Source organism: Carassius auratus, chromosome 20 (genome assembly GCF_003368295.1).
Source record: "Carassius auratus strain Wakin chromosome 20, ASM336829v1, whole genome shotgun sequence".
NCBI classification, from domain to species: Eukaryota; Metazoa; Chordata; class Actinopteri; order Cypriniformes; family Cyprinidae; genus Carassius; species Carassius auratus.
This window is the reverse complement of record NC_039262.1, coordinates 15786610-15809369: the sequence shown is the minus strand read 5'-3', so window position 1 is coordinate 15809369 and position 22760 is coordinate 15786610. Positions and strand designations below refer to the sequence as shown.

The window sequence follows — 22760 nt, the reverse complement described above, 5'->3', positions numbered from 1 at the left end:
ACAACAGTATCTTTCTCATGCTGTGCGCTCATGCATGTTAATGTTAATGCTGATAGATTGCCATTGAATTCTGTTCCATGATGCATTGATGTGGGTGGCAATCTTTGTCAGAAAAGCTGCTCTTCTGTTGAACTTTGTTCATCAAAGAATCCAGAAAAAAAATCTAGCATGGTTTCCAACAAAAATATTAGGCAGCGCAACTGTTAATGTTGTTAAAGAACCTCTAACTTTAACACTCACTATTCTAATTCTATTCTTTAAAAAAATCTAACTACCTTTCTTCTTTTTGTATTTTATTTTCTTTTCATTTATTATGCAATTGTATATGTATGTGTGTGTGTAAAGACCTATAACTAGCTTGCTCAATTCTTTTATTTTTTATTCTATCTGTTTTCTTTTTATTTATTATATTAGTTAAAATCCCATGCTACGTGTACTGTGTTAACCTAACTGAGACTTGTTATAGCACTTATATATCATTGCTCTTTTTGTTGTTTTTGATTGCTTCCACTGTCTTCATCTGTAAGTCGATTTGGATAAAAGTGTCTGCTAAATGAATAAATGTAATGTAATGTAAATGTAAAGAAAAAAATGACCAAATCAGAATATTAGAATGATATCTGAAGGATCATGTGACAATAGAGACTAGAGTCATATTACTGATAATTCAGCTTTGCATTACAGGAATAATTTACATAGAAAAACAAAAAATCACAATCTCACTGTTTTGTATTTTTGATCGAATAAATTCAGCCGTGGTGAGCATAAGAAAATATCAAAAAAAATTACAGAACCCTAAACTTCTGAAAAGTAGTGCATAGTGTTTGTTGTTGTTTTTTTTCAGTTGAAAATAAATTATTGGCATTTAAATTATTTTGAAAATGTGGAATTCTAAAACTTGAAATATTTAAGTTTCTGGGTTGCTAATTAAATACCAGAAGATGTTTAATTTTGACATGTTGTAGTTAACACTGGCAAAATTGATGAACTTATTTGACTCCAACTTATGTGCCTGATTTCTCCTAGTCCATACAGATGACCTTAATGACTGACCCAGCTTCAACCTTAAACCGTGTGTGAGTGCACTTGTATGGCTTTTGCTTAGGATAGCCCAGAAACAAAACAGACTGCCGGCTTTTTAGGAAATGGAAGAATTGCTATATTGCCACAGACAATAGAAGATTTGAATTTCATGGGAACTTTTGCACAGCATGAACCAGGTTTTAAATGGTGTTCTGCTTCAGATTTGACTGAGCCATTCTAAATGCCTTCATTTTATTTCATAACTATGTTTTATATTCCATGTTCACATCATGTACCGTGCCGCGTTGAATCATCCTCAGTACTGCTTGATTGCTCTAAATGCCAGTCTATCACGGCAGTTGCTATCTGAGTATTTTGTTTCCTTTAATCTTTGCTACACGGCAGTTCTGCTCAGCTGCCATGGTGACACTCTGGCGACAGCTGCGGTAAAGGACAACTTGCTCTTATCTTCCAGAATGCAGAGTGACAGAGTGGGATTCTGGGATGCATCTCCGACACAGGCCTGTTTTAGACCTTATTCCTCTTCATGATGAGCTTAGCAGGTCTACACTAACATTAGCACTCCTGCTATAATTAAGCTCTGAGTGTTTACTTGGCCACAGGTCATTTCACACCCAGCTCTCACTACAATGAACCCTGCAGATACATGCTTGTGTCTGTTTCTCACAGTCTTCTGTGTCATTTATGGCTGTGGAATTAAACCAGTCATCTTTGAATCCTTGTTTGTGTGCATATACTTTGTTATTGTCCTGACTGCCCCTCCTCTCTCTCTCGCGCTCTCTCGCTCTCCCTCGCTCTCTCTCTCTCTCTCTCTCTCTGTGTAGGTGGGAAACCCTCGCGTGGAGCTCACTCTTTCAGAGCTGCAGGAGATGGCCACTCGTCAGCAGCAGCAAATTGAGGCCCAGCAACAGATGCTTGTCGCTAAGGTAACATGCTCAGATGTGTCCTTTGATGGGCATCTTTTTATAGATCATTGTTTTCATCTGTGTGGGGACTAGATGCAAATATTTCTTTCAGTTAGAATTTGCAGTTGAATTAAACAGTGACATTCATTTACTTACTGTCGTTGATATGGCATGGTTGCTATTTTGATTTGAATGCTTTTATGCTTTTTATATTTTTGTATAGCCCTTAAGCAGATTGACTTTGTTTTGACTGTATTGTGGGATTTACCAGTAATTGGCAAATCATTTTGAGTTTTTTCATTGTTTATTGGTCTGCATTTGTCCTAGATAGAACTGAACTGGCAGTTGTGAAATGCACAAGTAGCTAGGAGGTGAACGTTAGGATCATTGTACACTTTGGGTGTTATTTTTCAGATAGTGTGTAGTATGTGAGAGTCTATGTTGTAAATCAATTGTCAGTTAATGTATAACTTTATTATTTAGTGTTAGGAGGTGAACGTTAGGATCATTGTACACTTTATTTTTATTTTTCAGATATAGTGTAGTATGTAAGAGTCTAGGTTGTAAATCAATTGTCAGTTAATGTATAACTTTATTTATTATTTACTGTTATTACTGTTAGAAAATGTGAAATCATTTTCACTAGTGGTTTCAGGCTTTTGTAGCCCACTCTTTTGTCAGTTGTGTTTTTAGCATAATGCAATTAATATTTTTTGCTTAGAAAGTTTGACTCCAACTATAGATATGAATATTTTCTCCGGTTGTTATCAAATCAAACATTGGTGTTAATACATTGACATTGTATGTTTCTATTTTGGGTATTGTGGATGTTCAGCATAATTTATTTAGCCTTTAAGCATAGTGATCATTTATTTTGATTACATGGTTGCTTTTACCAGAAATTGGCAAATCATTATCAATCTACTGTAAATTTGTCCTCTCTAGAACCATGCTTCACTTGTGTGATGTCAGAATAGCTAGCAGGTAAATAGTAGGGTTATATCTTTGGGAAAGGTGCTTGAGTACTATATATATATATATATGTATGTGTTGGTGTTATTTTTCAGATAGAATGTAATTATTAATTCTTTTCACTTAAAAAATGGTTTAAGTCCGTAACCATTAAAGGGTGAAGCGTAAACCTACTTTTATTAATTTGAGCCAGCAGGCAACTAAAATTGCCAGAGGGTCTTCCACTATTCATTCTAGGGATATGCCGATAACAAATTTTCATGTTGTGATTAATTGCTAATGCTTTTATCATGATATAAGATATTATCATGATATTGAAATTTTAGTTGCAAGAAAAAAAAAAAAAAGTGTTATCATAATACAGTATAACAGGTTTAATGATTTTTTTTCAAAACAAAAATAACTGAACATTTAAATAGGCCTAAAATAAAGCTATACACAACAAATGTATTGGATAAATTAAAAATGTTATACATATTAAAGTCAAAAATAATTATAAAAACTAATAGGTATCCCTTTACAATAAAGTCTCATTAGTTAACCTTAGTTAATGGATCAGCATTCACAATGAGCAATACCTACATTTGTAACAGAAGTTACTAATCCTTTTTATATATATATATATATATATATATATATATATATATATATATATATATATATATATATACTCTTAGTTCATGTCAGCTCATAACACAGCTGCAACTTTTGATTTTAAGAATGTGTTATTAAATATCGGAATTATCTAATATTAATAAATGTTTAGAAGATTTTTTAATTGGCAATTTGTTAACTAATGAATTAACTCATGTTAACTAATGAAGCCTAATGTAAATTGACCGAACAATTAAAGAAATCAAAACACAGTTAAACGTCTCATCCAAAAGACGGTGCTTTTTTACAGTGTAGTTAGACACTGGGGCATTAGAACCCACACAGACCACAGGGTGAGCACCTCCTGCTGGCCTCACTAACACCTCCTCAAACAGCAACCTAGTTTTTCCCAGGAGGTCTTCCGTCCAGGTAATAATAAATAATCAAGCTCCTCTGGCTCCTCCCAGTGGTCCTTTTGCCATTTGCAGAAATATATCGCTCCCGTTAAGAAACAACCAATCAGAGCTGTGGTCCGTAACTTTGTTTGTGTTCAAAATGTAGAAAAATGTATATAATAAGCGAGTACACCATGAATCCATTTTCCAAACCGTGTTTTTAGCTTGTCCTGAATCACTAGGGTGCACCTATAATAAGTGTTTATATTCGGACTATTTTAGATTGCTTCGGGGGTACCTCGGCGGAGTAACCCAGTACCTTTGTGATTCTTCATAGACATAAACAGAGAGAAGTAGTTCCGGCTACGATGTTCTTCCGCAAGACGCAAGCAGTTCTGTTTATTAACCGTTTTTGTTACACTTAAATATATTTTAAAAGTGAAATGTTTGTTCATATTTGTGATATGCAAATAACTAATTAGGTCATTTTTTCTGAGAAAAAACAAAGTGTATTAATGGGTTAAGTATCCCTGTAATTATTCAAAACAGCTGCTTGTTGGGTAAACCTCTAACTTTGTTTATATCATTGTGCAGTGTTATTAGATGTTTTAAGTTACTGACCTCATCTTTGTTTTCCTCAGTGCCATTTATAGGTCATTACAGCAGGTTGTTCTGACCATTATAGGGGCGTTAGTTATGCCAACCACAGGCTGAGGTGGGAAGCTGAACCAAAAAATGGCAATTATGTAGCAGACTACTCTGACATGCTTTGTATGCCGTGGCAGGCATTTTCCCTCCATTCTAGCACTAAATTGCTTTGTTTCTTCATTCAACAAAAAACAACGTGTGGAATCTAGAACTAGTCACACTTACAGACTGTTCTGGGATCAGCCCCAATGAGAACGCAGATCTCAGAGCTGTTTGGATTAATATTGCTGTGAGTCGATGTGCTGTGATGACTCTGAGCCTCCAGTCATTGAAAGTCCACCATGTGCTATTTTTAGTTTTCTCACTCACTCTGAGACACTGTTTCCATTTCACTGCATCTGTTTGTGTTCCCTGAAGATGCCTTTTTTTTTTTTTTAATGATTCAAACAAAACAAAAAAAGCCTAATTGCTATTATTTTCACTTAGTTTCACTTAAGTCAGCGTTGTAAGCAGCATCTTTTCCTGAAGGACTACTGTTGCTCTTTGTAGCAAATGTCTCCATGCTTGACATTGACAGTAAATCACTAGGTTGTCTATCTTGTGCTGTATTTCGACAAAAAGACAGGATCGTATCATGTGGTCCTGAATGCACTTTACTCAGTTAGGGAACTGCTGATGCCCCGGGCTTAAACAAGCTGTGCTCAACTAATGGCACTGACCTTACAGGCTCTTTATATGTAAGCCCAATAAGATGCAAAGATGCAAACTCCTCACTTATCAGTGAAAACTCACCATTCTGAGATCCATATATGTCACCTATAAGATTTGTGTAGATCCAATGAGAAAGTGTTTTTGGCGGTAGTGGGTGTAGGGTCTTTTTACAGTACCATTAGTACCAGTACTTGTAGTCAACCACTTTTAAACAGTCCTGTGTGTTTTTGCATGCTCTGGTTTCGAATTACAAAACCACAAGTTTATTTATGCGTTTTTGCAGCATTGAGTATTGTAGCCAATCACAGGCATTTCAGTTGAAAGCAATGGCCAGTCAGAGGTGTTGGCGTGGTTGCGGGTCTTTGTCGCCTTTTTCACTCACGATGAGTTTGCATCCCTGTAGAAAGTCCAATGGCATCAACCTTATGACAAAAATTACTTAACCACACACAACACATCTACCCAAGTGACACAATCAACATATCATAAATACTAACAAAGGAAAAATGTGTAATGGAAACGTCGTTTTTGCATTTAATGAAGAAAACATCACGGAGGTGTAAAATAAAGAGATACTATAGATTGTTTAAATGTCCCTGGCAATGTTTTATTTACATTTTCCACTGATCTTTTTTGTTTGCTCATGTTCTGTATGTATTCTGCCCATAGGAGCAACGGTTGCGCTATTTGAAGCAGCAGGAAAGACGGCAACAGCAGGCGGTGTCTGAGACCGAGAAACTACAGCGGTTAAAGGAGAGGGTGGAGAGTCAGGAAGCCAAACTCAAGAAGATCCGTGCCATGAGGGGCCAAGTGGACTACAGCAAAGTCATCAATGGCAACCTGTGTATGTGCAGTACTTGCTTGACAACTGACTGACAGATTGCTTCATGTTAGCTTCTGCATGTGAGAGAGCACTAAGCTTCCAATTGCAACTGCAATCACATGTAGGGTCAGGATTAGGTCTTTGCTAGTTTGTGAATTGTAATGATCTCGCATAATGCCAAATTCTCCCACATACACAGCTCCAGATGGGATGGGATGAGTCTTTTATTGCTGTATGGTATAGATTTTCTACTTTTTTTTTTAGTTTTAACCCACAGCTGGGTTGTTTATTCATGTTGTGCCAGCATTTAGGCTATATTATGTTGTTGACAAATGAAGACAATAAAAGTCAGTTTTACTGTATAGAATATATCTGTTTAGCCTGCTAGTTTTGCATTATGCAAGAGCTCCTGTACAACATGTGCAGTCACACATTGCATATTTATTGAACATTAAATAGTAACCCCATAGTAATGGAGAAAGTATGTCGGCTCATGTATGCCTGTGTTTGCATGCAAGTGTACATGTGTGTAACTCAGCTGTGGTCTGTTAGCCGCAGAGATCGAGCACATCAGCGGGCTGTTCCAGGACAAGCAGGCAGAGCTGCAGGCAGCCGTCTTGAGGGTGGATCAGCTCAGCCAGCAGCTGGAGGATCTGAGGAAAGGCAAACTAAATGGCCTGCAGACCCTCGGGGGTCAGGTCACCGGCACCGCTGCCCTGGAGCTCCGCAAACTGTACCAGGAGCTGCAGGTATGACCACACACTCAAATCAAGAGTTTAATTTCATTCAAGAGATTTGTTGTGGTGATTTTTCACCATAAAATATTCAAAGAACCTAGACCACTTTTAATAATGCATTTTCTTTTCTTTTTTTTTGCAACAAAGTTTTCTGCAAATAGGGAGTGAAATGTATAAATGGTCATTTATTATTCTGTGTATGTCTGTGTTACTACTATGTGCCTGTCATTTCTATCAATTATAATACTGGTCATTACTTTGCTGTTTTTTTCCCAATCAGATACGCAATAAGCTGAATCAGGAGCAGAATAGTAAACTTCAGCAGCAGAAAGAGCTGTTGAATAAGAGAAACATGGAGGTGACACTGATGGACAAGCGTATCAATGAGCTCAGAGATCGACTTTACAAGAGAAAAGCTGATGCACGTCAAAAAGAAAACCTTCCAGTAAGGCCAAGAGATTGGATCACTCATTCACGCTTCCTAGTAACCCTTTAACTGCCCCACCAAGAAAAAAGCATTTGAAATTTTTTTTGTTTGCATTTCTTATCTCCTTATGTCATTAGATACCACACTCAATGTATTTTTTTTCAACACGTCCCATAATTTTTAAAATATCGGCCTCTACCAAATGGTTGATATGTCACTTTATGGCAAAATTATCGGAATTCATACACATACTATGGAAATCAGAAAATATGAACTATATATATAATGATCAGAAAGTTATATTTATCAGCAAATAGTACATTCTGACAGCAAAAAGGATTATCTGAAAACATTAGCTTAGCTTTTCTACGTTTACCATAAAGTGACAAATCAACCATTTGGTTGAGCAGGCAGTTAAAGGGTTAATTTGCTTAGAATCTTGTTCAGAAACCAGACATCTGGAGACCAAACCTGGAGCTTCGGAAAGATTTTACATTTCAGATAAGCTAATTTCCTTTTTTCCATTTGTTTAATTTTTTCCCATTTTTCCTTTCCCCACTTCCTGTAGCTGAACAGAGTAAATGGTCCTCCCTCTCCCCAGCCGGCTCCCGGAAACACCGGCCGTGTGGCTGCTGTGGGACCTTACATCCAAGTCCCGATGCCAGGCAGGCAGGAGGGTTATGTAGTGCCCCCTGAACCTCTCAAACCTCAGTCACTGGGTGTTAACACCCCACCCAACCATGCCCGCTCCAAATCAGGTCAGTCCATAAACACTGATGTCTACATGATAACGTCATACATTTATTTGGAATGAGATTGTACCAAATAAATGGTACACTCTTTGCCTATGTATTTCAATCCTACATTGTGAGTCATCATACAAAATCTGCAGTATAGTAACACTTTATTTGCAAATATCGCTGCTTTGATCAGTCTTTATTTAGGTCTACATTTAGTCTTGCACATCCAGACTTATCAGCCAAGTCAGCTGATTTCTGCCAATAATGCTCACTTAGCCATTTAAAGTAAACAACCACTTTTTTTTTTTCTCACTTGATGTTTGTTCAATTAATTGTTAATAGACCAGCAAGCAATGAAGTGTATTCAGATAATGCTGCAATGATCTTAGAGCGTTTGATCACCCAAAAGTAACAAGCACCAGTTATTTGACAGACACAACTTATAAAGCAATAGTTATGCTTGCCATAGCTTGCCTCAAACAAAAAAAAAAACGTTTTGAAGGATCTGATGATCTATATATATATATATATATATATATATATATATATATATATATATATATATATATATATATATATATATATATATATAAATACAAAAATAATCCATCCACTAGTCTCATGTCAGTAATTTTGTGATGGACTGGCAGTATTCAGTTTGAAAGCATGTCTAAAGCCCAAAGTTTACTTAAGTTTTGACATAAACACTTAATGTCTGCGTAAATCTGAACGGCATATACTGCGTTTAGTATCCTTATATGAACATAGGTACTTTGTCTGCCCCGTTTCTCTCAAGGAGTTATGACTGAATAAATGTCTTTGTACTAAAATTGCAGGTCTCTCTTTGCTCCTTCAGACAAGCGTTCATCAACACGGGCATCTGTTGTTGTAGTCTTAAATAGTTTGTTGTTGTACTGACTCTTTCATTTCTGTTTTGACTGAAACAATGGCCATTGCTAGTGTTGCCACCTTGTGGACCAACTAAAAAAGAGTGTATGCACATACATACTATGCTGATGATCAAATTTACGTCATGCATGCTAACTAGTGTTTGAGTTAAAACCAAAGTATAATTTGGGCTTAATAAGACTGAGACTAGCTCCTACAATGATGTTCTGTTGAGTGCTACAGCATTTCTATTGCTCAAACAGCAGAGAATTTTGCTAACAACTCCAGGGTCATGGACTATATTCCCAAGGAATGCATAATCTAATTAAATATATACCTAGAAAGAAAGTCACATAGGAAAAAAGCATCTGCTGAATACATAAATGTAAATAAAGTGGTTTGGTACTTCTCTTAAAGACCACAGCATGTATCCTATCACTTCCTGCGTGAGTTCCTTCTCTTCAACTGCTGTTTGTTTATGAAGTTGATTTCTCATTTTCTTCACTTCTAACCTCTTGTGTTGTTTCTGCTCTGTGCTGTGCATACGTGTATGTGTGTGTATCTCTTTTCTCTTTCCTGTCCCTGTACTTTGATGTTGTGGGATTTGTGGGGGGATTAGATGGAGTGAGAAAGCCTCCCGGCCCCTGGAAGGTATCTGATTTAGACATCATAGTGGACCCGATTGCTCCACCCCCTTCAGAGCCCCGCCCAGGCCCTGGGGCTCCACCCCCAGTCACCGGCTCTGCGGCAGGGTCGGACGGCGCCTCTCGTGAGTGGGAAGGTGTCTGATAGAGGGCAGGAGGAACCGCCTATGAACCTTAATCAGTGTATTGAGAAGGATCAAAGCAGTCTTAGTGTGGCTTGTTACTGTCACCCATTGGAGTTCAATATGCTCCTTCGATCATCTCAAATCATGCTGGAGAACATGATTATCAGGTTTAACACAAAATTGTAAAGTTCATGCAGCTGGATTGCTGCTGTCATTAAAGCAATCCAAATACTAAGACATTTTGAAATTCATGTTTGTTTGTTTTTTTCATTTGAATGAAAAAGTTCATTTTTTTATTTTACTCTATTGTTATGTGGATAATATGCAGTACCGTTCAGAAATTTGGGTTGGCAAGATTTTTTTTTTTTTTGCTCATTACCATGCTGCATTTATTTAATCAACAAAACCAGTAATATTGTTAATATTACAACATAAAAACTGTTATATATTTAAAGTTTTCAGTTTCACATGATTCTTTAGAAATAATTCTTATATGCTGATTTGGCACTAAGAAACATTATTATTATAATTATTATTAAAAAATAATTATACCACTTTTTTGTGGAAACCATGCCATGTTTTTCAGTTTTCAATAGTTGATTTAATATTCAAAAAAGCAGCTTGTTTCTGAAATGGAAATTAGTTGTGGGACTCTTACAGAGGTTATTTAATTAACTTTAACTGAGCAGTTGGAGTAATTCTGTTAAAGTTCCTATCCACTTTTTTTAAATTGCACAGTGTCAGTTTTCCAGACAAAACATGGCTTAAGGCAGAAGTCAAAATTATATGTTTTTCATGAGCAGTGGAGCCTTATACAGTGTTGGAAATATTTATTTGATCCCCTGCTGATTTTGTAAGTTTGCCCACTCACAAAGAAATTAAGGATCTGTAATTTTATGGTAGGTTTATTTTAACGGATAGACACAGAATATCAACCAAAAAATCCAGAAAAAACACATTATATAAAGGTTAGATATGTATTTGAATTTCAGTGATTGAAAGAAGCATTGTATCCTCTAACAACCAGCAAGATTTCAGCTGGTTAGGTGTACAGTATAAGACACAATCTGTATCTTCCATTCCAACCTCTCCCACCACCTGGGCAAGACCAAAGAGCTGTCAAAGGATGTCAGAGACAAGATTGTAGATGTGCACTTAAGATCTAAAGTCGGGACGACAGTCACCAAGCAAAACACTGTTAACACACTGTGCCACTATGGACTGAAATTCTTCAGTACCTGTGAGGTCTGCTCAAGAAGGCACATGTACAGGCCCGTTTAAAGTTTGCCAAAGAACATCTGAATGATTCAGAGAAGGCTTGGGAGAATGTGCTGTGGTCAGATGAGACCAAAATTGAGCTCTCTGGCATTAACTCCACTCGACGTGTTTGGAGGGAGAGAAATGCTGACTCTGACCCCAAGAACACCATCCCTACAGTCAAGCACAGAGGTGGAAACATTATGCTTTGGGGCTGTTTTTTGCTAAAGGGTACAGGATGACTTCACTGTATTGAGGGATGAGGACCTCCTTTCCTCAGCCAGAACACTGAAGATGGGTCATTGATAAGGATTACAAAGACCTAAAACATAGACAACAAAGGAGTGGCTCAGGAAGAATCACATTAAGGTCATGGAGGTCAATCCTATAGAAAATCTGTGGAGGGACCTGAAACTTTGAGTTGCCAAACAAAAGCCAAGAAACCTTTAGGATTTAGAGAGGATCTGTGAAGACGAGTGGACCAAAATCCCTCCTGAGATGTGTGCAAACCTGGTGACCAACTACGAAAAAAGGGTTTCTGCACCAAGTACTAAGTCATGTTTTGCTTGAGGATCAAATACTTATTTCACTCACTGAAATGCAAATCAATTTCTAACCTTTTATATATTGTGTTTTCTAGATTTTTTTGGTTTGTATTCTGTGTCTGTCCATTAAAATAATCCTACCATAAATATTACAGGCCCTTTCTTAGTAGGCAAACTAACAAAATCAGCAGGGGGTCAAATAAATATTTTCCCCACTGTACTAGATCCCTCTGTTTGATCAATTACATTCACCCTTGTGTATTTGCTCTTTACTGCAATTCAATACGAGTCAAAAGCTGCTGATCCTGTCTTTTGGAAGCATGCGTGTATATGATTGTGTGTGTAAGAATGTAATGAGGTAGATTGTGTGAGGTCTCATGAGTGAGAGTGAATCTGTGTGCTGGGATGAGAAACTCCTCTACCCTGATAAGGTTCACTGGGCTCTCTACCTCTTCCTCTGTACATTTAAACTCACTAAATTACTAGCTCCATTTCATCATTCTCTAACATTGAGCTAACTTGTTGTCTTAACACAAAATGCACACACATAGTAGACAGAGAAGTTAAGTCTGTAGAGTGATGGCTCAGTCAGTTTACTTTAATCAGTTTTTCTCTTTGTTTGGCTTGAGTTTTATTTGAACTGACTTTTTTATGCTCTGTTGAAGTCAAGAAATCATGCAGTTGACTGAGCTTAGAATATAAAAAAAAAAAAATAGAAGTAATTTGAGCTGTTGTTGTAGATGTGAGACAAATTCCAGACAAACTTGTTTTTCATATGCAAGACTGTTATACTTTGTCTCCTAACTCAAGAACATACCTAGACATCTTTAGAAGTCATGTCTAGTATATTAGCAATCCAGTTTGTCATTGTTCTACTAGTAAATGGTCTTGTTAGGGGTTCGGTCATGTTTGATCTCGTATCAATGCTTCCTTTCTTTCCATTTTCAGCGAATGATGCCGGTTGGCCCACCCTCAACAAGAGCAACACATCAGTCAAAGCACCTGACTGGAAGGAGTCTGGAACAGACACGATCAGTAAAACAGCATCACCTGCAGGCACTCCTGGAGATAAAGTACGTCTAACTTAAAACCAAACACAAATAAGTCGATGTCTTACAAATTAAATGTGATTTTAATGTTTTAATTTCAGGATTCCAGTAAAATGGGCTTGGCTCCTCCTCTCAATAAGCCCCAGCCTCCCCCTTACGGAGCCCATACCATCAACCATCCCCTCTCGTCTGCCAACTCTGGTTCCACCAGCTCTTTGGACCGACGCAAGGATGTCCCTCTCAGACCGGTGCCCAGCCTACCCACCAACCCACTGCAGCAGCCGGCCTGGCCCCGCGTTCCCCCTGCACCCACCGGCTCTTCCTCTCAGCAGATCCAGCAGCGCATTTCTGTGCCCCCCAGTCCCACCTTCCAGCCCAGCCCACCCTTTTTTCCCCCCAGTGAGAGGCCAGACCCTCCTCTGGCTGTAGCAGTAAGGCCGTTCATCCCCGATAAGGGCTCCAGACCGCAGTCACCCAGAAAAGGCCCAGCTACTATGAACTCAAGCTCCATCTATCATATGTACCTACAACAAGCAGCCCCCAAGAACTACCCTCTGAACATCAAGCCCGCAGTCAAAGCAGGTACATATCAGAAAATGATTTAATATTAAACTTCACATTTCTACTTATCCTGACAGTATATGCTCAGTTAAAAAGAAGTTAAAAGAACCTTCAGTCTTTTGTTTCAGGGAGATCACATCAGGATTGGGTATTGATACAGATCTTAAATTAGGGTTTATGCGGGGTTGTAAAAGGTAGTAAATTAAATTATGCCAAATTAAGGCCAGTAAAAAGTAGTAAACGTCATCTGATGAGGTAGTGAGTTTTTGAAGCCCCATCTAACTGGGTCTATATCATGGGTGTCCAAACTACGGCCCGCGGGCCAACTGCTTATTGGCCCGCTGCCAGGGTACGAAATTAACACCCGCCAAGCGCCAAGTGCGGTTAGATTTTCCGCTTGGTGAGTAAATCTTAAAAGGCTATCCGCCACACTGGCGGGTGAATGTTCATCATACCAAAATTTTGATACAAAATATAACAATTGCCTTTTGTAATGTTATGATGCCTGAAAATTAGTTCAAATCTCCTGCGAATCTAGAGCGAGTGAGCCAAAGCTTGCATGCAAACCTTGTAGCAAGCGCACGGCAGAGAGGGAGAGACCTTGCGTGTGTGCGTGTCTCTCTCTCTCTCTCTCATGTAGTGGTGACGCGTTCATATAAACGGCACCTAAACGCTGTAAAAAAAATATTATGACATTTTAATTGTTTATTAATAAACAAGTGTTTCTTTGTCAGCTGCAAAGATGAAGTTGACACTGACTCGCGATCTTCGCAGTAGTGAACGCGCCGGAGAAAAATGCATTTCTTACGGATTAGCCTATAGCCTACTTTTATTTAGTTTTGAATGGTTCTGTTTAAAAAGTAGAAATTTCAAGCTTTCTGTATATAATAGATATAGGATATTTCTAATTTATTTAGGTCTGTGAGACATGGATATGATGAAACATAATGAAACATGGATTAAAATTAAGATAAAATTAATACAAAATGAAATTCGTTTCAAAGAGAGGCTTTGTGTTTTCTGTTTGATGTTTTCTCTCTTTTCTCTCTCTCTCTCTCTCTCTCTGTGTGTTGGACAGTTCTTGGCTTATGTCCAGTGTTGAAGTTATTTGTTTATTAATGAAATACTGTTATTATAGTGTACAATTGCACTTTATTATTACACATTGTGTAGCTGTTCATTCTAAAGGTCCAGTCTGTCTTCTAATTTTTATGTAATTGTTACTCTTTGACATATTGAGTAAATCCTATGGACCTAGGCCTGTTGTGATATCTTGATTAAACCAAATCCTATGGTAGAGTTCCCTCTTACTTGAATGTAGCTCACTCACTTGCCCTAACACACATGCACACTCACATACACCTACAGAACCTCTCCTGACTTTCTCTTTCTCGCTCTCTCTGGTTCTCTTTCTCTCCCTTCCAGTGTTGAAATTAAGTTATAATTGCCTCATTAAATTGTGATTAAATATGTTATTAATTAATTTTGGAAAGATATTTCATGTCTTTACTTGTCACTTTACTTAACACTTAACACTGCTACAGTTGTAGTTGGAAGCCGTGTTGGTAGTAAAAATATTGTGATGGTAGTAAAATAGGTGGTAAAAAGGTAGTAAATTCATTTTAAGAATCTCTGTATAAACCCTGTAAATGTTAAATTATAACTTGGTACTTGGTAAAAATATTAGATAACACTTTGTTTTAAAGACCAATTCTCACTATTAACTAGTTGCTTATGCTTGGCTGTTTTTAAATAATTATAAAGCTTATATTAATGCCTTATTCTGTATGACCTTATTCTAGACTTTAATTCTGCCCCAACAAAAACTTTGAAACTAAACTTAACAATTGTGTTACCAACTATTAATGAGCAGTAAATTAGGAGTTTAATGTTTAACTTAATTGACATTTAATAGTTATTAGTGAATATGTGTTCCCTAATCTAAAATATTGCCTCATCTAAAAAATAATTCATTTAAATGAATGATACAATTTACATTATAAATGTTATATAAATATATTTTTTTATTTTACTTTAATTGTAAATTAATTTACAGTACATTTTTATTTTTTAATATAATATTTATTTAAAATATATAATTCTATATTTATGTAATTATAGATATATGATTGTGAAAGAAAAAAAGAAAGAAAAGAACTGCAGTTCAACAGATAAAGTCCTCAGCATAAACAGAGCTCTGCAGATAACAAATGAAGGCAGTTATAATTGTGTTTAAAACAGTTTATAATAATGTATGAAATTAAAATTAAAAACTAAAATAAACACATGAAAACTATAGTAGAGAAAGGGTTCTGCATGCACCTATAAAGTAATATGCCTAGAGTAAAAGGTCGCTCTTGGGATTCTAAGAAAGTATTATTCATGCAGAAATACAATAAAATAAAAAAATCAGTGTTTTTACACAGGCAATGTTTATTTTGGACCCATCTTGTGTTTTTAAAAAAAGGCTAGATGCAGTGCGACAGAATGGAGCAGAATGCTGGTGTCTCACAGCGCATTTTAACTTGACACAACATCTTTAGAAATGCACCACTCACAGCAGAAAAATAGAAAAAACAGCTAGAAACATTGCAGCGGTCAACAATGCCCTTGTAGCAAAAATAATTCAAAAACCGCACAGACAGATACAATAGAGTATACTACAATATGTGAATGAAGTGGTTTATTTCTTAAGTGTGTTTTATTTGTGAGTGCAGTGTAATAGACTATTTTGTTCTTCTTTTTCTCTCCAGTATATGGTAAGCCAGTCCTGCCTCCCAGCTCTACGCCCCCATCTCCCTTACTTTTTGGAGGCTCTGGGGCCTTTCCTGCCCTACAGGGTCCAGGAGGAGACATGTTGGATGGTGAGCTAGACCTTGATGGTCAAATGTTGGGTATTCCTGAGCCACCCCCACCCAATGTGGACCACATCCCACGACCTCTCAGCCCCACTAAACTCACACCCATGGTGCACTCCCCTATGCGCTACCAGAGCGATGCTGAGCTGGAGGCCTTGCGCAAGAAACTGGCCAATGCTCCACGACCGCTTAAGAAACGCAGCTCGATTACAGAACCAGAGGGTCCCAATGGGCCCAACATCCAGAAACTTCTCTATCAGCGGTTCAACACCCTGGCTGGAGGGATAGAAGGAGGAATGGATGGTGTGAGTGGAAGTGGAGGAGCGCCTCCATTCTACCAGCCCTCCGTGGCCACAGGTGAAATGCTCTTTGATGCAGACAATGGGAATCAACCTTCAGAAACACCCATCATACCCTCGGAGGGCGCTGTTGCTGAGGATGTTGTCCCGCAAGCTGATGCCAACGATAATGAGCCCCCAGAGCAAGCAGCTGAGACGCTGAACCCTCCTGCACCAGAACCGTCAGAAGACAATAACAATAATCCTGCAGAAACATTAGCAATTTTGCCGAGTCCTGTAGCTGAGGCCAGCACACCTGAAGAAGCGGACACCTGTCCCTCATCCCAGCCCACGGTCAGTTTACTGATACACAGCCTCAAACAAACTCAACCGTCTTTAGTTCTAAACCCATTTAGATCTCCTTTCCTTTTCTGCACTGCAGTTTTAGCCTTTTGGCAAATATAATAATCATTATTATTGCATAATAATATATTGTTTTTAAGATGGTATTTAACTATTCAATCTAAAGATTTCATATATTTTTATATATGTATGTGTGTATATTTATCTTTTTAAATTTGGTGACTTAAAATAGAAATCAGAATGTCACCTCTTTCTTATCTCTCAAATCTTCAATTACATCATCAGTTATTTGTAATCGCTTTTTTGTGTGTAAAAACTTCATTTAAAACCATTAGTTAAATATTTACTAACCCATTTCAAATTACAAATGAGAAAGTATCTGATCAAATTAAAAAATGTTTTGTTAACTTTGCCTATTTTTGCCACATCTAGTTGTTTCCGCATCATTTGGGTAACAATGCAAATGTTACAGACATACTACACTACTGTTCGAAAGTTTGGGGTCAGTAATTGAAAATAATACTTTTATTCAGCTAGGATGCATTAAGCTGAGGAACATTGGCTCTAAATACATTTATAATGTTACAAAAGATTTCTATTTTTAATAAATGTTGTTCTTTTAAATGTTCTATCAAAAAAACCTGAAAAAATGTATCATGGTTAACTAAATAATAATTTATTGTAATAATTCACATTACTGTTTTTGATCAAATGGTCTTGGTTATCATAAGCTTTCTTTCAAAAACATGAAAAAAATCAACCCACACTTTTGAACATGGTATAAGTTTGCTACAACGTCTATGTCTAAATACACTCATTTTGACCTCAGTATAAATATATGAAATATCACTTATGTTCACATTTCCCTTTCTAGTTTCCATCTCCTCTTACAATGACATTGCTCTCATTTGCTGTATCAGAAAGCCCCATTAAGTTTTACAATAAGGCCTTGTTAAGTTGATACACGTTAGATGCACAAGATATCTACAGCAGTGTCTGAACAAACCATTGAGATCATATTGCTTGCAACAGTGTGGAGGATGTGATCAGTCCTAAAGAGCAGATTTGAAAAGCAAATCAGATTTTGTGCTGTGTGAACAAAGCCTAATGATCCATGTCCTGAACAGGGCAAACGCACAAACCTAAAGAAACCCGACTCGGAGCGGACGGGTCACGGCCTTAGAGTGAAGTTCAACCCACTCGCTCTGCTGCTGGATGCCTCACTGGAGGGCGAGTTTGACCTTGTCCAAAGGATTATCTATGAGGTATGCCATGTTGAACACACTTTACACGCTGCTTCATTTTGCCCATGTTTAATTAACAAATTCTTATTGAATTCCTCTCATTTTAAAGGTTGACAATCCCAGCACCCCTAATGATGAGGGCATCACACCCCTCCATAACGCAGTGTGTGCCGGGCACCACCACATCGTCAAGTTCCTGCTGGACTTTGGTGTTAATGTGAATGCAGCTGACAGTGATGGCTGGTGAGGACACTTTGATGGGTCTCTCAGTGTGAAAGAGCTTGATCGGTCTGTTCAAACTAACAGGTGTTGAGTAGACACCCACTGACGTGTGTTTGTGTGTGTAGGACGCCCTTGCATTGTGCCGCCTCTTGTAACAGCGTGCACCTGTGTAAGCTGCTGGTGGAGTCTGGTTCTGCCATCTTTGCCACCACTATCAGTGATGTGGAGACGGCAGCAGACAAATGTGAGGAGATGGAGGAGGGTTACATACAGTGCTCACAGTTTCTCTATGGTAAGAGTGCCTTTACCGCTCTGGGGCTCATATTGAGATCTCTGTTGAATCTAATGTTTTTAGGATTAAATATAAATGCTGGTTACTCTACATAAGTTTGAGAGACTTAACTCTGTTTATGAAAATCTCTGTATAAGATGACAATGTCAAACCAAAAAAAGAAACTAAAATGCAAACACAAATAAACTTCACTTTGATATTTACTGATATTATAGATCTATTTTGTATAAATGTCATTGAAAGTTCTCATTGTATTTACACTGCTTTAACCACTAGATGTCCTCAGAGTACAGAGTTTAGAGCGCTTAGAAATTGAAATCACCTGATTCAAAAATGTAAAAAGCCTCTTTTTTCATCACTACTTGCCAATTGTTCAGCTTTGAGGCATAATTAATGTAAGAATTCTCCAGAAATCCCATTAACATATCACATTCACTACCATTCACTCAAATGTTTTGAGTCAGTGTATATATAAGAAATACATACTTTTATTCAACAAGGACACAATTACATTTATAAAAAGTGACATTAGAGACAATTTTACAAAAGATTTCTATATCAAATAAATCCTGTTCTTTTGAACTTCCTGTTCTGGAAAAAAGTATCAGATTTTCTATATAAATATCAAGCAGCAAAGCTCTTTTCACTCATAGGAAATTCATTGAGCATCAAATCACTGTATTAGAATGATTTCTGCAGGAGCACGTGACACTGAAGACTGGAGTTTAAAATTCAGCTTTACCGTCGCAGGAATACATTCCATTTAAAAATATATTCATATTTCAAAAATGTGACACTATTTTGATCTGATAAATACAGACATGGTGAGATTCTTTTATAAATATAAAAAAAATGACCGACATTTTCTTTTAAAGAGTAATGTAAATTGATAAATAGTATTACTCCGTTCTCACCAATATAATTAGATGTCATTGTTTTTTTGTGTAGTGCATATGTTAATGCTGTGATATCATACTGAATGAGATTTTTCTTGCTTTATTAAGTCCTTTTCCTCTGTGTTTATAGGTGTGCAGGAGAAGCTGGGAGTGATGAATAAGGGAGTTGTGTACGCGCTGTGGGAGTATGAGGCTCAGAGCGCAGATGAGCTTTCCTTTCAGGAGGGTGATGCCATTACTGTCCTGCGCAGGAAGGACGATACCGAGACCGATTGGTGGTGGAGTAAACTCAATGACAAAGAGGGCTATGTGCCACGGAACCTATTAGGGGTAGGTGCACACACGGATATAGCTTTAGAGTAGTCCTTTAATGCAAACCTGAATGTTCAACAGCCATTACTTTATTTTCACTGTCACATAATCCTTCAGAAATTATTCTTATATGATTATTTGCTGCTCAAGAAACATTTCTTCGTATTAACATTTGTGCTGCTAAATATTTTAGTGGAAACCATAAAGTTTTTTTTTTATGAAGTTGAAAAGAACAGCATTTATCTGAAATAGAAATCTTTTGTAACAATATAAGAATTTTACACTTTTGATTAATTTAATGAATCCTTCTTGAATTTGTTTTTTTAATGATTTTTTATTATTTGATTCTCTGTAGCTTTACCCCAGAATAAAACCATGTCAGAGGTCTCTGGCGTAACTGTCTCGTGGGTGACCGACCGGACTGATGTCTCTAGGTGTTGAACCTCCGTCTTTCACCTCTATGTGCCACTTGGACCACAGAAGGGGTGAAGCTGCTAAACCCTGAACCAGGAGGCACTATTAACCGCACTCCTCAAACACACTCTACAGCGAACACCAGGCCAAACAAGCAGCCTCAGGTTTCTCGGTCTGCCCCCATCAGCTCAGCCTCCAGGCCTCCGTATCTCCTACTCCACTCCTCACATACTCTCTTGTATCCATGTAATATGTATTATAGCTGTACGTCACACCTTGGGGATCAAGCATTAATCACTTTGACAAGAGCTTTTCTTTATTTGTAGTTCCTTACCCATCATGCTTTGCTGAGAAGACCAGGGCGGGCAGTGCTCTTTGTCAGAGAGAGATTCTGTATACTTGGAATTGAACTGGATGAATGAGAGCTGAGGTCATGTAAGCTTAAAACAAAGGACTTGTATGTGATTTTATAGCTCATTTACAAAAAAACGAGTGTATAAACTGGAAGTATATGAGAGCAGAGAACAAAATATAAATAGTGTGCGATTATTCTGATCGATGACTGAGGAATCCCATAAACTGATGGGCATATATATGATTCATAAAGGTGCATATAAGTGAGAGTGGATGTGTTGTGTGAGGGATTTATGTATGAGTGTTATTTTTTTTCCAACTGCAGTGAGCATCATAAAGAAGTGTGAAGTGCTGAGAAGAGTTTTTCACAGTATAAGAGTGTGTAAAGTGTTAGAAAGACTGAGATGAACAATCATAACCATCATTTATATAAAAAAAAAAAAAACAGTAAGTATTTATTTAGCTTACGGTGTCTTACACTGTTCGTTTTTTCAGTTTGTTGGCTGTAGACGCTTTGGCTAGTGTCACAGCTCCGATGAATTAAGCTGAACATTTTCTCTGCATTTACATTTATTTTAAACTTGTTTTGTTTTTAAATGTTTCTTTATGTTATACCAGCCCATTCCACTCCACTCCAGTTTTTAGTCATGTGAAATGATTTTTATATTCTGCCGTTAAGGCAGTGAAGAGCTTTATTGTGTAGTTTAACCTTGTAAATACTGATGAGGACAGGAGAGGAGACATGCTTGACTCAATGCTGTTTGATTAAACTGTCTGTGTGGGCTTCTGTGAAATACAGTGACTCGCACCTTGTGTTCTATACATGACAACACAATAAAAAGACATGAGTCGTAGCAAGAAATTGTGTCACTTTGTGTTGTGCTTATTGCTCAGTCTCTCCCTCTCTGCTTTTGCTTTGGAAATCGATTTTAGAATCCAGTTTTATGCTTTTTCAGTGGCCTAAAACAGCCAACGTTGTAGTCGTATCTGGTTGCAAGAAGCAATTGACAGTTGATGGAAAGTATATATTGAGGTAAGATCATCAGATAGAAAGTTTTTTAGCTAAAACCAAAGCACAGTATTTGGGGCACAACAAATTCAGCCCTGTACTCAAATGCAACTATGGACACTAGTACCATCATTACTTTAGAGTTCAGTGGAACCAATGCTTAGGGGAAACGCACCTGCACCCCAGATCTCATACTGAGGAACATCATGCTGTAGATCTACCAACTGAAGAGTTCCGTTTCAATGCTTATCCTTCTGCAATTATCAAGTGTTCCTGAATATGTTAATTAGCTAGGAGCTGAACTTTGTAGGAAGGTAGATCTCCAGGAACAGAATTGGACACAACTGCTGTAGGTTGTTATGATGGGTCACGAGTAAAATACTGAAAATCCCTAATAGAGAATACAAATTGAGATGCATTTAGAGCAAAGATTAATTTACTTGAATGACAAAACCCCTCGATTTAATCATCTATCCAATCCGGAAGAATCTGAGCTAATGTGCATTGAAGAAAATGCATAGAATGCATACAAAGTTCGAAATTATTTGGCCCGGATGTTCTTACATTAGCCGTAATAGGTTCGAACTAATAATCTGGCAATTAACTTTGTGTATTTTAAATTAAATAGCTAAATTTTATCATTCAGCTAATATATATATATTGGTTGCTGAAGTTGTATTTAGGTCACATGGTGCGTGTTACTTAGTCTGGCCAATCACAGAAGTTTCTTTTTAATTTTTTACTGGTCAAGGCTAATTTCATAGAGATTGAGCCGTTATTCAATGTTGGGGTTACCCAACAACCCAAAATAGTATATACACAATTAAAATATCGAAGTTTACCTTCGTGGTTTAAACGTCTCAGAAAAAAAAATTACACTTTCTTCCAGCGTTGACTAAACGTGTCGGGAAGAATGTTAATGAATGTTTGTATGGTAGGCTGCATTAATGGTTTCTGCAAAATTGTTTCAACTTAAAAGATGCGTACCTGCATTGTTATTTTGGATGCATCTCTCAGACACTAGATGGCAGTGCAAGACCGTTTTGACAGCAACTTCTTAAAAGGGTGGTATTTTTCTTCAAGCCTACGCCATTTATAAAAGCGAAGAAGTCATTCAAAATGAAAAAAAGCCTAGATTACTTTATAAAATGCAAAATAATTGAGATTATGGGTTCTCTAGAGCAAATAAGGATCTTCGTCCACCTATGAAATAACCTTAGTGTAGGGATTATCCTACAGGTTACAAAAACACCAAATTAAAAACCACATTTAACAAGTCTGTAAATACAAACAGCCCCCCCCCCCCCCCCCCCACAAAAAAACCCCACAACCTAGAACACCACCTAAACAGTGCCTTTGTTTCTGGCAACTGGACACAAGCAGAATCAAAGTATTAGACTACATTAAAATAAAGATTTATCTGATCTTTTAGCAATGACACATGCACACAAAC

The 22760-nt window shown here is 37.4% G+C and overlaps 1 protein-coding gene across 3 annotated transcripts in view; it reads left to right on the top strand.

Annotated features, from left to right (window-relative positions):
• The window catches only part of ppp1r13bb (protein phosphatase 1, regulatory subunit 13Bb), a 50915-nt gene extending 29755 nt beyond the window's left edge, over positions 1–21160 (top strand). For 2 of the 3 annotated variants that reach the window (XM_026291232.1, XM_026291234.1), the window contains 14 exons: positions 1869–1970; positions 5939–6113; positions 6645–6841; positions 7110–7274; positions 7825–8014; positions 9504–9653; positions 12404–12528; positions 12606–13086; positions 15819–16555; positions 17692–17829; positions 17918–18051; positions 18156–18322; positions 19349–19548; positions 19886–21160. In XM_026291232.1, the coding sequence (XP_026147017.1) occupies positions 1869–1970; positions 5939–6113; positions 6645–6841; positions 7110–7274; positions 7825–8014; positions 9504–9653; positions 12404–12528; positions 12606–13086; positions 15819–16555; positions 17692–17829; positions 17918–18051; positions 18156–18322; positions 19349–19548; positions 19886–19927 (3003 nt within the window). In that variant the 3' untranslated portion in view covers positions 19928–21160. The remainder of the gene's footprint in view (positions 1–1868; positions 1971–5938; positions 6114–6644; positions 6842–7109; positions 7275–7824; positions 8015–9503; positions 9654–12403; positions 12529–12605; positions 13087–15818; positions 16556–17691; positions 17830–17917; positions 18052–18155; positions 18323–19348; positions 19549–19885) is intronic. The other variant, XM_026291233.1, reaches the window with a different exon arrangement.
• The last annotated feature ends 1600 nt before the right edge of the window (positions 21161–22760 follow it).